Here is a 12,216-nt window from a genome sequence, read left to right as displayed (position 1 = left end):
CTAAGGTTTTGACCCTATTATTTAATTCTCATTATAACATCAGCAGTTATCTGAAGGGCTTATCTCAATATACCTTGAAATTCTTACCTAGAACTATATCTTGAAAGGTTTGTTTGTATCCATTGTGTATCTAATGCTTAATGAATGGCTGATGAGACTATTAAAATTCTATCCGTGTGTAAAAACTGTTCTGTCACAGGACCGTAAAATCCTTGTGTGTGTTCTAAAACTATAGGATTTATTGTAGAGATGTAAAACAGTTTCCTGCCTTGGCCGCCAAGCTGGTAGGAATGAGATAAGGAAGGCCGAGGATTTGTTTGTAGCATAATTAGATGACCTCAAGTTGTTCAAATTGAATCCTAGACCTAGACAAAGGCGGCCTTATTATTAAAAGCTCTCTCTTAATCTTATCATCGCTCTACATTTGTGGCCTTGTGGGGGGGTGGGGGTTGCAAAAGTGGTAGGCATAGTTAGCCAAAAGGGAGTGCCTCGGGAGGTCATTCTGAACAACTTTGCTTCGTAATATTTGGAAATTAAAATGATGATGTTGATGATGAAAATGATGATAAAACTATATCTACCTACCTGTTGTCAACATTCTGTATAGCGGAAGTCGTATCGTAAGCTACCGCACGCGACGCGGTATCTATGGTCTTATTAACCCTGCCACAAGACTGCTGGAAAATAAACAAGACATCTCACCTTACACCTGGCAATGAGCCACATGAGCCAGGTGGTGACGAGGTTGAGCGGCGACGGCGCCGTGCTGGTGCGGTGCATGTTGCGGATCAACTTGGACAACCCATACTTCCACTCGATGTCCGATTGCGCCTGCAATGTTATGGAGTTAGAGTTTCTGTTGGCAGTTGGCGCGTTTAGTAACCTATTGATTTCGATTCTGAAGGCACAAAATTTAATTTTAGTAATGTGTAACTATAAATTTTGTCAGAGGAAAATTAGATTAACGGAAACACTCAATTAGGAGATTAGGTAGATTTGTGCCTTCAGAATCAGCATAAATAATTGTTACGTTAGTTAATAGTTACGTACGAGTAAGTTCATTGTTAGTATTTAGTTAAGTTTATTGTTAGTATGTTAGGGTTGTACAGGGCGGAATTTTGTCAGTGACGTTCGTGTTCTCAAAAACTTCTGTATTTTATCGACTTACTCTGGAATGGAATGGAAAATCCCACCAGTCTGCTATGCCAATTGATAAAATACCACCAAATATTTAGTTAAGGGCTTCAAGTTTATTATATTTTTTTATTTGGAGAGTGTACGAGATGTGATTTTTTAACTGAATTTTCACTATAGTGATTATTATGAGACATGAAAAGCTATTTCGGAGCTTTTAGGTTTAGTGACTTTTGGTTCTGGTAGGTATCACATCTTTCACAATCTCTTAGTTTATCAACTATATTTAAAATAGGCACAAGCGATTTATTTGTATAATAAGTATCATGTACCTACTGCTGATATTTACAACATAGATACTTAAATGGCAGGAAATTTACTGTATAATTATTCTTACATATATTATTAAGAATATTTACCTACTTATCGCTGTAAAAATATATTTTATACCAATACATATCATATTGCGAGTGATGTACCTACACAGGTTATAAATAAGAGTGATTAGATAAAACATATTCTAATTAGTAAAGATTAGATGGCCTTGGCACAAAATTCAGTTTCAGTTTTGTAACGAGTAGGTACATACCTGAAGGTACTAAAGTATTAAGAACCTGTATCATAATGTTTGGATAACATTTATATGAATTATAATTTATAAAAACATAACTTCAGACATTTACAACATTAATGTATATCCTCTTCATTCTGAAACAGGCACTTAGTAGAATCTTATAGGTCACATTATGTTTCTACGATTGATTATTTTAATGTAGAGCAGGATGTAGATGTAATAATCTTTACTTACCTTTTTTATAAGTTTTTCGTATTTTTTTAAATGTTTATTTTTATATATTGAGTATTAATTTTAATTAATAGCGATGTACGGTGGCCTGCGCCTAAAAGTATATAGGCGGAGTTTTTAAAATAGCGATCCCTGATGATGAAGGGACCAGCTACTTGTTAATGTATCGTCTATTTTTGTTTGTGAGCGCTGACATTATCCGCTGTACGCTGCTTGCATATTCAGCGGCCGGCCTTGTTACTAGTTTCCGCCGTGTTAGTGTTCTTGCTTTAAATAAAGCTATTATATCATGTTTTTACAGAAGATTTACAGTGACAAGATTAGTGTCTCTTGAATAATTTGTACTACCTGTGCCATGGTTAGCACAAGGGCTTTTAATTTTTGTTTAGCATTGTAACGATAAAATATTTATGTGAAGGTGAGATGTTACTTTAGGGCCCAGGCAACATTGATTGTTTCCATTATCAATCTAATGGTCCTTAGCAAAAGGGCTATTGGCACTGACTCAATTATGATTCTTTCCACATTCTCTCCGTGTTTGGTCGGCCGGTGTGTGTGTGTCGCCGCGAGCGTTACCTGGATCCTCTGGTACGTGTCTGACATCATAGCGATGAGCAGATTGATGAGAACCACCACGGACACCAGCATGTAGATGCCGAACACTATTTTGAACAAGTAGTTGGTCCACACGGGTTGCACGTTGGCGTCGTTGCGGTGCACTCGTGTCTGCTCCGTCGTCGTCTGCCCGAACACCGCGAAGAACAGAAGCTCGAACGAGAAAAACGGGTTCATGGTCACTGCGAACAAACGTAACACGTGACAGAGGCAGTTACCTGGATGCGCTGGTACGTGTCCGACATCATCGCTATAAGGAGGGTAATGAGCACGACGACCGACATCAGCAAGTAGCTCCCGAACACCACCTTGAACAGGTTCTGCGTCCACAAGGGCCGCAGCGCCGAGATGTAGTTCAGGTCCGACAGCGTGATCTGGCCGAATAGGGCGAAGAACAATTTCTCGAACGCCTCAACCGCACTCAACGACGCTAGAAGACAATACTGAACATGGACCTGGTCTGTTATCATCACACACTCTCTACGTAGCAACGGGTCGGGCTAGGGACGGGGTGACTCTTGTAATGCTCTAGTTTCTACTGTATTTGAGGTTTAGCTTATGTAACTGAGTGGGTGGTTTAATTGATTATTAATTATGTTATTTAGTTGTGAGTTTTAGTTCTGTTTTTGTTAGTTTAAATGTTGTTATAGTTTTAAATTGCACAGTAGACTCTAGAGCATTTCATTAATAATTAAGATGCAGTTATTTAAGGTGTTAAAAACCACCCCTAGCCCTCTACAGCAGACAGCTAAGTGTCGTGAAACATCGACAGCGTTGGCGCCAGAGCGGCGCACATTGACGAACAGCCAAACATATCTCGAACAAACATAAAATGGCATCTAGCAGACACCGGTGATACAGAAACGCAGGACAGTAAGCCAGCCACGGACATGCGCAAATCAAACTGATCCACAATGCAGTGAGCGGGCCCGAGCGCCCCATTCCACTAAGTTACTAACACAGGGAGTGACGCGCGCAATGCATGTTCTGTGTAAAGCGACGCGCGCATTCCGTGAGGCAGAAGATGCATTGTGTGCCCGGCACATGCCCGCACTACGCCCGCCGCGCCATACTAGATCCAACAACAACAATTATATGGGCATGGTTGAACTTCTCTTCTGGTCATGGCAACGGGTGATGTGATGGTTGATGATGTCGGATGTTGGTATATTACAAGACCTAACACATTCCACATAGTGTTTCATAGCAAGACAAAACTAACGGCTATCACTGACAGATATTGATCGCTCAACGATGATAACATTCTCGATGTGATAGTAAAAGTTAAAGCTTATAAGCGGATGCATGGATCTTTAGAAATTAAATAAGTAAAATAAGAAGAAGCACATCGAGATAAAATGTGATCATCGTGGATAGGTGACAATGATATTGTACGTCTATCTGTGGACTTACGTCCTGCCGGCCCTTGCTTCCTCCGGTATGACTCTCCAGAGAGAACCAATTGGCGCTTTGATCGTCGAAGATTACCATCTATTACATCAACAATCGTGTTAAATATGGGGGGAAGTAAAGACAAGATCATGACTTTTTTATACAATAGGGGTCAACATTAAATTGAATGATGAATCTATCTTAATTAACATCGAGTTACATGAAAAAATATACAAGAGAGGTGCTTACCGTCTGAAAATAGTTTTTTCCTCTGTTGTCTCGCATATCTTCTGTCTTCTTCTTTGTACAAGTTTCTGAAGGGCTGGTTGAGAGCCACGATGTGCATAGAGAAGCCGAACACAAAGATGGCGAGCACGGCGAGGAACCGGCCCAGGTCCTTCATGAGGTCGCCGATGATGATGGCCCACGGACCGAACAGGTGGTGGAACGAAAGGAAGTCGAGGATCTGAACACACGCCAGCAGGAAGGACAGCGCGAAGCACTGGTTCCGGCAGTACATGAGCGTGGGCCAGTACACGCGGTTCACGAAGATCCAGCCCACCACGTGCGTGGCCACGCCGATCATGCCGATCAGCAGCACGGCCACCTTGATCCAGCCCAGACCCGACTTGTCGCTGGGGTCCGTCAGCTCAAACAGGAGCAGCCCACTCAGCCAAATGAGAAGCATCCACTCGTACCACTTAGGCACTAAACTATCTCTAAATATCGAATTATGTATAGGCGTAATTGCCACTAACGACAGCAATGTCATAAGATAAATATGGGATGTCAGATACGACATAAACTTAATGATCGGAACTTTATTATATTTTGAGACGGGAAGGGAGAACACCATCCAGACTGGTGGACAAAATATAAAGGCGACAAAAAGGAACATTATTTTGATGCCGCTCCACCGGAGGCTCCCTCTCCAGAGTTCCTGGAAAATAAACGAGATTAGAAAATCCATCTGGATAACAAGGCATTGAGCATGTAGCAGTTGAAGTTACCTATTGTTTACCTGAAGATATCTTTGTACTACGGTGTGCGCGATGACCTCCTTCTGTTCGTTCTCTATGAGCACGTCGAGGAACTCTATCTGGCGGTTGTCAGTGGCGGTGAGGATGTGCCCGGCGGAGTCGGCGCCGGCCGCGAGTGCCAGCAACTCCGTGGCCATCGCCTCGCACTGCTTGCCCGCCGCTATCAGGTCTTTGGCACGTTCTTTTTCCTGAACAGAACACCCATTCAATGCTTATTCGTCAAATCAAAACAGAATCGAATTCCTAATATAGTTTCCGAATTCCCTGGGAACTAATACTGACCTTTGTGGATAAAATTATGTAAATATTAGACAGCTTAGCGGCGGTGTCGACCGGCGCCGGCGAAACAAGGACGAACTCTTCTATCGGGAGGTTATTGTGGTTCTTGGAGCACACCATCAAGTTGTACACGAATCTCTTGTCTTCCATCAGGGATTGTGTGTCATGTTCCTTGTGCAATAAGTATTCTAACACATCGTTGTGGTTTTCTGACGCTGCGAACCAGATAGGTGCACAGTTGAGATTAGTTTCACTTTTGGGTGACGCTCCTGATTCACACAGCAGCTTGACAACGTTTAGATGTCCAGCTTTGGAAGCACAATGTAATGGAGTCCAGCCATTTTTGTCGGTTGCATTAATCTCAGCGCCTTGGCCCAGTAGCACCTCCACCATCTGGTAATGTCCGTGCGTGGATGCTATATGGAGACCAGTTTTTCCGTGACGGTCTGTACTTTGAAGTAGTTCAGCTGATCTGCTCAATAGTAGTCCCACTATCGACATGTGTCCTCCAAAGCAAGCCAGGTGAAGAGGGTTGTAGCCCTGTAAATGAAAGAATATTATAACTACAGGCTTTTCATGTCATAAGTCTATCCATTATACCTCAAAGTATATTTCAGAGGTGACGACTTACATAAAACAAGTGATGATTGCTGAAAGCTTAATGTGGTCACCGGCCTGAGAAAAGGCCAAGATCCTACGGTAGCCTGAAGTAGGATAAGACAAAATTCACTCACATTTTCATTAGTAGCTGCATCGACTTGCACCCCAGACGAGTTGAGCAACAGCCGCACGACGTTCTCATTGCCGTTGTATGCTGCCAGATGCAGGGGAGTGAAGCCGGACTCTGCGCCCAGCTCCGGTACTAGTGAGGTGCCGGTGGGCGACTCGGACTTGACCGTGCCCGGCACGTGCGCCAGCAGCTCACGGACCGTCTCTGAGGGAAGATGATGGAGTATTGAAGACAAGTTGGTAAACAACAGAGAGTGCACAACAGACTCTGCCATGTAAAAGTAGAGTAAAAGTACGTAATCGTTTTTAAACACTCACCAGCTTGTCCATAATATGCTGACACGTGCAAAGGCGTTAGTCCAAGCTTCTTGCTGGATATCCTAAGCGTGTTTGTAGACCTCATCACATCCAACACATTAGTGTGCCCATGTTGCGCCGCCAAATGTACTGCGGTCAGACCCCCTTTGTTCTCGTCCGTACAACTAGCGCCGGCCCGGACTAGAACCCGCACTACGTCTGCGTGTCCACCCTCAGCCGCCAGTTGCAAAGGCGTTGAATCATTTAGTTTATTCCGGGCTGATATCACTCCAGTTCTGTCGAACTTCATCAGCTCCTCAATCACCTTTACCGACCCTTGAATAGCGGCAATGTGAGCGCAAGTGTTACCGTCCTTTGTCGTGGCCATTACTAAATTCGGATGCTGTTGGAGAAATAGTTGTGCTACTTCAGAAAAGTTGTTTTGCGCTGCCGCATGGATGGGCTTTTGACCCATTTCGTCGGTCGCATCAATATTGGCCCCCAGCTCAAGCAGTAATTTACATACTTCTATTTGTCCATTCCCAGCTGCTAAATGTAAAGGGGTTTGCTTCTTCAGAGTGAGGACGTCAATCATTGCATTGTGATCTCTGATGAGAAACTTTACTAAATGCGTATACCCGTTCATGGCGGCCAAATGTAGAGCTGTTCTTCCGTTTCTTGCCTTGGAGTTGATGAAGGCTTTGTTGGTTAGAAGAGCGTCACATACTTGTATGAAGCCGTGTTCTGCGGCTAGATGTAGAGCAGATCTGCCCTCTACATCAAACACGTCCACTCTTGCGTGGTTAGAGAGTAGTGTGTTCACGAGCTCCATGTGCCCTCGGTTGCAGGCTATGAGGAGCGGAGTCCACCCTTGCGAGTTCTGTTTGTTCAACGCTCTACCAATATCAGCCGCAGACATGTGGGTGATCATTTCGCTCATTATGTCATTGTTGCCCGCCACCGCACAGACGTGAAAAGCCGTTTCGTGGCTATGTTTGGTCGTTAACGTTACATTAGCCCCATTCTCTATTAGTAGCTTGACTACTTCTCTGTCGTTGGAGGGGATTTTCACTTCTTCTTTGGATATCTTGCACGCATAGTGCAGCGCGCTGGAGCCATCTTCGTCGACTGAATCGATGTAAGATGTGGCTACGCTCTCGCCCTTCGTGTCCTTGACGAATTGTATCAGATGTCGCACCACTTCCGGCTTGCAGCTGCGACACGCCATGTGCAGGGGGGTCTCACCGGACTGGAAACAAAAATATTATAATTAGTTATAGTCTTGAACATAGGTATTTATTCACGAATAATAATTTGATGCAGATAGATATTTGTTCAAGGGTTTTCAATTACATAATGATAACTTAAAACCGACGATCAGTGGGTGCAGCAATGCGCCTTTGCCTCTACACTTGTACAGGCGTAAGTGTTTATGATGGCGAATCACACCCTAACGGCATCGACATTAGACATTCGGTAGACAGAAAAGGAAATGCTAGACCATGACGCCTTTTAACAGAACTGGAGCGGCGAGGCCTTTATATGGATAGGTGGAGACGAACAAGGAAAAACCGTACTTTGGCAGTGGAACACAATAATCGCCAATCCACTTGCATTAACATTTTGGACATAATATTCAATAGGCTCCGAAACGAGACGATATGTTCATTTGATGTAATTTAAAATATTTTCATTTACATCAAATAACCTATTTTATCCATGAATATACCTACTATAAGCTACTTTTTATCCTAAAAAAATACGGGAAGTTCTACAAAAATAGCCTCCAGAAGAGCTAGTACAAAATAAAAGCTAGGTACCTTAGTCTTCCTCAGCGGGTCCCCGCCGTCCTCCAGCAGCAGCAGCAGCGTGGTCAGGTTGCCGAACTTGGCGGCGACGTGCACGGGCGTCATGCCGTCCTCCGTCGCCTTGTTGGGGCCCGCGCCCGACTTCAGCAGCATGAGCACGCACTTGTCGCCTGCAAGGAATAAGGAGTAAGGGACCTGAGGAGCAATGGCGAAGTGAAAACGAACGAAGTAATTAGTGTCAAAATTTATTCAATTCATCAGGAAGCCTGTGTACCTATCGTGAACTGGTTTTGATAACGATTTTCAAAATGTATTGAAAATGATACCAATTACTTCTTTAATGTTATTTCGTTAGGACTTCGCGATAGGACCCCTGTCATCTACGTCATGTTTTTGGTTGCATGTACTTTTGTGATGAGTGACGTCCGGCGCTTCCTGAGTGGTCAGCAATCTGGCCAAATCTTTCGTCAATGTGGCCAATATTAGACCAACTCTAGTTTGTTACAGAGGAAGACTGTTGTGTTTGAACCCCGATGTTGTAAATCGTGTGTCTGATTAGCGCTAAAACTTTGAATTCGGGGCGGCTGTTTATTAACCAATAAATAGTTTTCGCGTGCCCACAGTAGGTACATTAAGGCTGCTTTTAATGGATTTCCTGGAAAGTTTTGCACAATAAGACTGCTACGAATACGTTAGATATTCTTGTGGCAACCTCTATCATAAAAGCATCTAATCCTCAAATGGTAACGGTTGATTATTATTTCACGAACGATGAGCCTATAAAATCCCTCTAAACAGGAAGTGAAGGGCAAAGACCTGAATACCTAGCACGAGGCGCAAGACTTGACAAAAGTTTTCCGCGATCATTCACATCGCGCGGCCTGAAGAGTGACTCCGCCAGAAAACTTTTGTCACGTCTTGTCGTACGTGTCTTGCGCTCCGTGCAACAACAGCCACTTCTTGTCTCACCGTCAGGTATCCTGGCGCCGATATGCAGCGGGGTCTCGCGCTGCTTGCCGCCGCGGATGTGCACGTCGGCCCCGTACCCGAGGAGAGTCTCCACCACCGCCGGCTTGCACGCCTCCACCGCGATGTGGAGCGCTGTGTAGTTGCTCTGGAATGTGGAGGTGGAGTGGGTAATTGGATAGTGGAAGATGATTTACACAAAGTTCGGACTAGAAAGGGCTATGAAAACTTTGGTCGCAGAAAGAGAATCTTGTAGATTTTATGGGAAACTTAGAAAATAAATAAAGAATATATAGATTATTTATTTAGTTATAGCAGAAATAAAAAGTAGCTGAATCAAATCCCGTTACCGACTAAACTTTGATTCTCATTTGCAAGTTAACACCTAGCCTAAGATGAAACGAAATCGCCTCGCTAATCTACCTATTAGAAGATTAGTTGAATGACTAAACTTACATTGGTGGTGACATCGACGTTTTCTCCCTTCTGTATGAGCGTGTTGATGATGCCCACGTGTCCGTAGCGCGCCGCCGTGTGGATACTGCGAGCGCCATCCTGAAAGTTTAATATTTTGATATACTTAATAAACTTTTATATACTTAAACAATTTTCCATTTTGAGAGTATTTCTTCGTATAACTATTGGGTTGTATCCATTACAGTTAAAACTCGATTAAATTAATAAATAAATATGTGGGCACATCTCACACACGGCCACCCGACACCAAGCTAGGCAGAGCCTGTGTTATGGGTATCGGACAGCTGATATATCTACACAAATACATAGCTAGATACATATTAAATATAAATATCAACACCCAAGACCCGAGTACAAATATCTGTCTTTAAACAAATATCTTCCCCAGCCGGGAATCGAACCCGGGACCTTCGGCTCAGCAGTCAGGGTCACTAACCACTGCACCAGTCGGCCGTCGATTGATTTGCTTTTATGAAAATACCGAAGTGACAATGAAATACTTACATGTCTCTAGCAACCTTGAGTGCTCGTGGTAAAAGTACTACTTTTATTCCAACCAACCGTACCGCACTTTCTTACTTAACCTTCCCATCACCAGCACTTCCTTACCTTATTCGGCATGTGCAAGTAAACCCCCTTCTTGAACAGCATCATGGCACAATCAGCATGACCATTCAGCGAGGCGATGTGCATGAGGGTGCTGCCGTCCTTGGTCCTCTCGAAGATGGAGGCGCGGAACTTGTCCACCAGCAGCTCGATGATGCCCGCGTGCCCGTTCTCCGCCGCCAGGTGCATGGGCGTGCGGTCTGGAATGAAGAAGTGTTAGCGAATGGAGCAAGGGTTGACCTGTCTTGTATCGACACTGACACCCGGCGTGGGTTTTTTCCATTCACATACATAATCCGGCGCTCAAGGCAGCGGATTTTGTAAAGAAGCATCCCGCGTGTACTAGACACCATTGGTATACCCAAACGTGCTTTGCATATTGTAGGTATTTTTTATGAGTCTTGTTAAATATTAGACCTTGGACACACTCTATTTACTAAGAGACGACTTCCAATGTGCATGTTCCATGCATAAGTACATAAAAATATCGAAGATATCCGCTATGGCTATCTGCAATTCATTCGAATCATAGACCTACTACACAAATATATTTATAAATTGTAGGTTTCACTGCTCAACAGCGAAGTAGCAGGCTTATCTTAAAGGCCACTTCAGGTATTACTCCAGTGTAAAGTGCAAAGAAAGCGAATAAGTACACAATAATAATGTGAGTTCGCGTGCCTCTTGATGCACATTAGGCGGGCGGCGTTAGCGGCGCGCTTTTACATTCGTGCTGGGATTGTTGTAGATACCTTTGTAGTGCTGTGTGGAGTGGCTCTAGTGCTCAAGGACTTTCAGTTTCAGGTTACTTTGTTGAGCCTACATGGTGATGTAGGCTCAAGTAGTCACGAAAGACCTCCCTAAAAAAAACATGATATACATAGATAACGATATTAATACCTATTAATATAATACGATATTATAATATTAATACGATATTAATAGGTATTAATATCGTTATCTATGTATATCATGTTTTTTAGGGAGGTCTTTCGTAAAAATATTAAAACTAGGGTAGTATCTATACCTATAATAGTAGGCTAGTAGGTAGAGGTACAGTTACTGACATGTTTAATTAATTGATTGGGCACTTTTTGAGTATAGATCCCGCTGTCAGTGAGTGCCATCTCTAGAGTCAAATCGTGAAGACTACCTACACAAAAACAAATGAACTCTAACCCTCATTATCAGCAATGCCGGCATTGGCTCTCACTCCATAGAAGTACTTGACGAGCGGCTCGTCGCCCTCGGCCGCGGCGATGTGCAGCGGCGTCTGGCCGGCGCCGTTGAGCGCGTCCACGGCGGCTCCGTAGTCGACCAGTATGCGCGCCATGTCCACGTCGCGGCGACGCGCCGCCAGGTGCAGCGCCGTGTCGCCCGAGTGCGTGCTCGCCTGGGGAGTAGGGAGTGTATGGCAAGGGTCGATGAGGGTTGAAGGTGTAACAAGTGGACGTGCTCGCAGATAATGTAAAAAATTAAGTTATGCGGTGCGGAATTCTTATTTATCAATTTAAGTTTTATATGTTTCAGAATGAGAGCCTATATTGCTTTCTTGGGTTATTGGTAAACTTAGGTAAGATCACAGACAAAAACGAGCTACCTATCTAGGTACTTTAAAATTTAACTGTTTATAACGCTTGGGATTCGAACCCTTTGAATAACTCTTTTAGGACAACGTATTGTACAACACTCTAACCATTAACTTTTCAGTACCACCAGATAATCTGTCAGTCACTCACCTTAAGTTGCTCTGCGGTCTGCGCGCTGAGCAGCTCGCGCACCATGCTCTGGTTGCCCGCCTCCACGGCCAGCAGCAGCGGCACCTTGCCCCTCTGCAACACCATGTCGCGAATTAACTTTCTCCACTCTTTCTGTCGCGCGCGCTCTTTGTTCAGCTCGATGTAGCTGAGCTCGAGCTTGGCGGCGTCCCGCGCGGCGGCCCCGGGCGAGGCGGCGCGCGCGGCGGAGCGAGGCCCGCTGCCCGTGCCCGGCCCCGGGTTGTTGTTGAACCGCGGCGCGTCCGCCATGCCCCTACACTCGGCACTCCACGAGGATATCTCTCTCACTC

The 12,216-nt window shown here is 44.3% G+C and overlaps 1 protein-coding gene across 1 annotated transcript in view; it reads right to left on the bottom strand.

Moving 5' to 3' along the window:
- The window catches only part of LOC105385002 (serine/threonine-protein phosphatase 6 regulatory ankyrin repeat subunit A), a 34,794-nt gene that overhangs the window by 3,509 nt on the left and 19,069 nt on the right, over positions 1-12,216 (bottom strand). The window contains exons 5-17 of the mRNA XM_038119372.2: positions 11,888-11,980; positions 11,328-11,541; positions 10,152-10,348; positions 9,522-9,620; positions 9,069-9,213; positions 8,112-8,269; positions 6,313-7,540; positions 6,000-6,199; positions 5,269-5,805; positions 4,968-5,174; positions 4,196-4,886; positions 2,516-2,736; positions 703-831 (exon numbers count right to left, since the gene is read on the bottom strand). Coding sequence (XP_037975300.2) covers positions 703-831; positions 2,516-2,736; positions 4,196-4,886; positions 4,968-5,174; positions 5,269-5,805; positions 6,000-6,199; positions 6,313-7,540; positions 8,112-8,269; positions 9,069-9,213; positions 9,522-9,620; positions 10,152-10,348; positions 11,328-11,541; positions 11,888-11,980 — 4,119 coding nt within the window. The remainder of the gene's footprint in view (positions 1-702; positions 832-2,515; positions 2,737-4,195; positions 4,887-4,967; positions 5,175-5,268; positions 5,806-5,999; positions 6,200-6,312; positions 7,541-8,111; positions 8,270-9,068; positions 9,214-9,521; positions 9,621-10,151; positions 10,349-11,327; positions 11,542-11,887; positions 11,981-12,216) is intronic.

This window comes from Plutella xylostella, chromosome 12 (genome assembly GCF_932276165.1).
Source record: "Plutella xylostella chromosome 12, ilPluXylo3.1, whole genome shotgun sequence".
NCBI lineage: Eukaryota > Metazoa > Arthropoda > Insecta > Lepidoptera > Plutellidae > Plutella > Plutella xylostella.
This window is presented reverse-complemented; position numbering and strand designations above follow the sequence as displayed.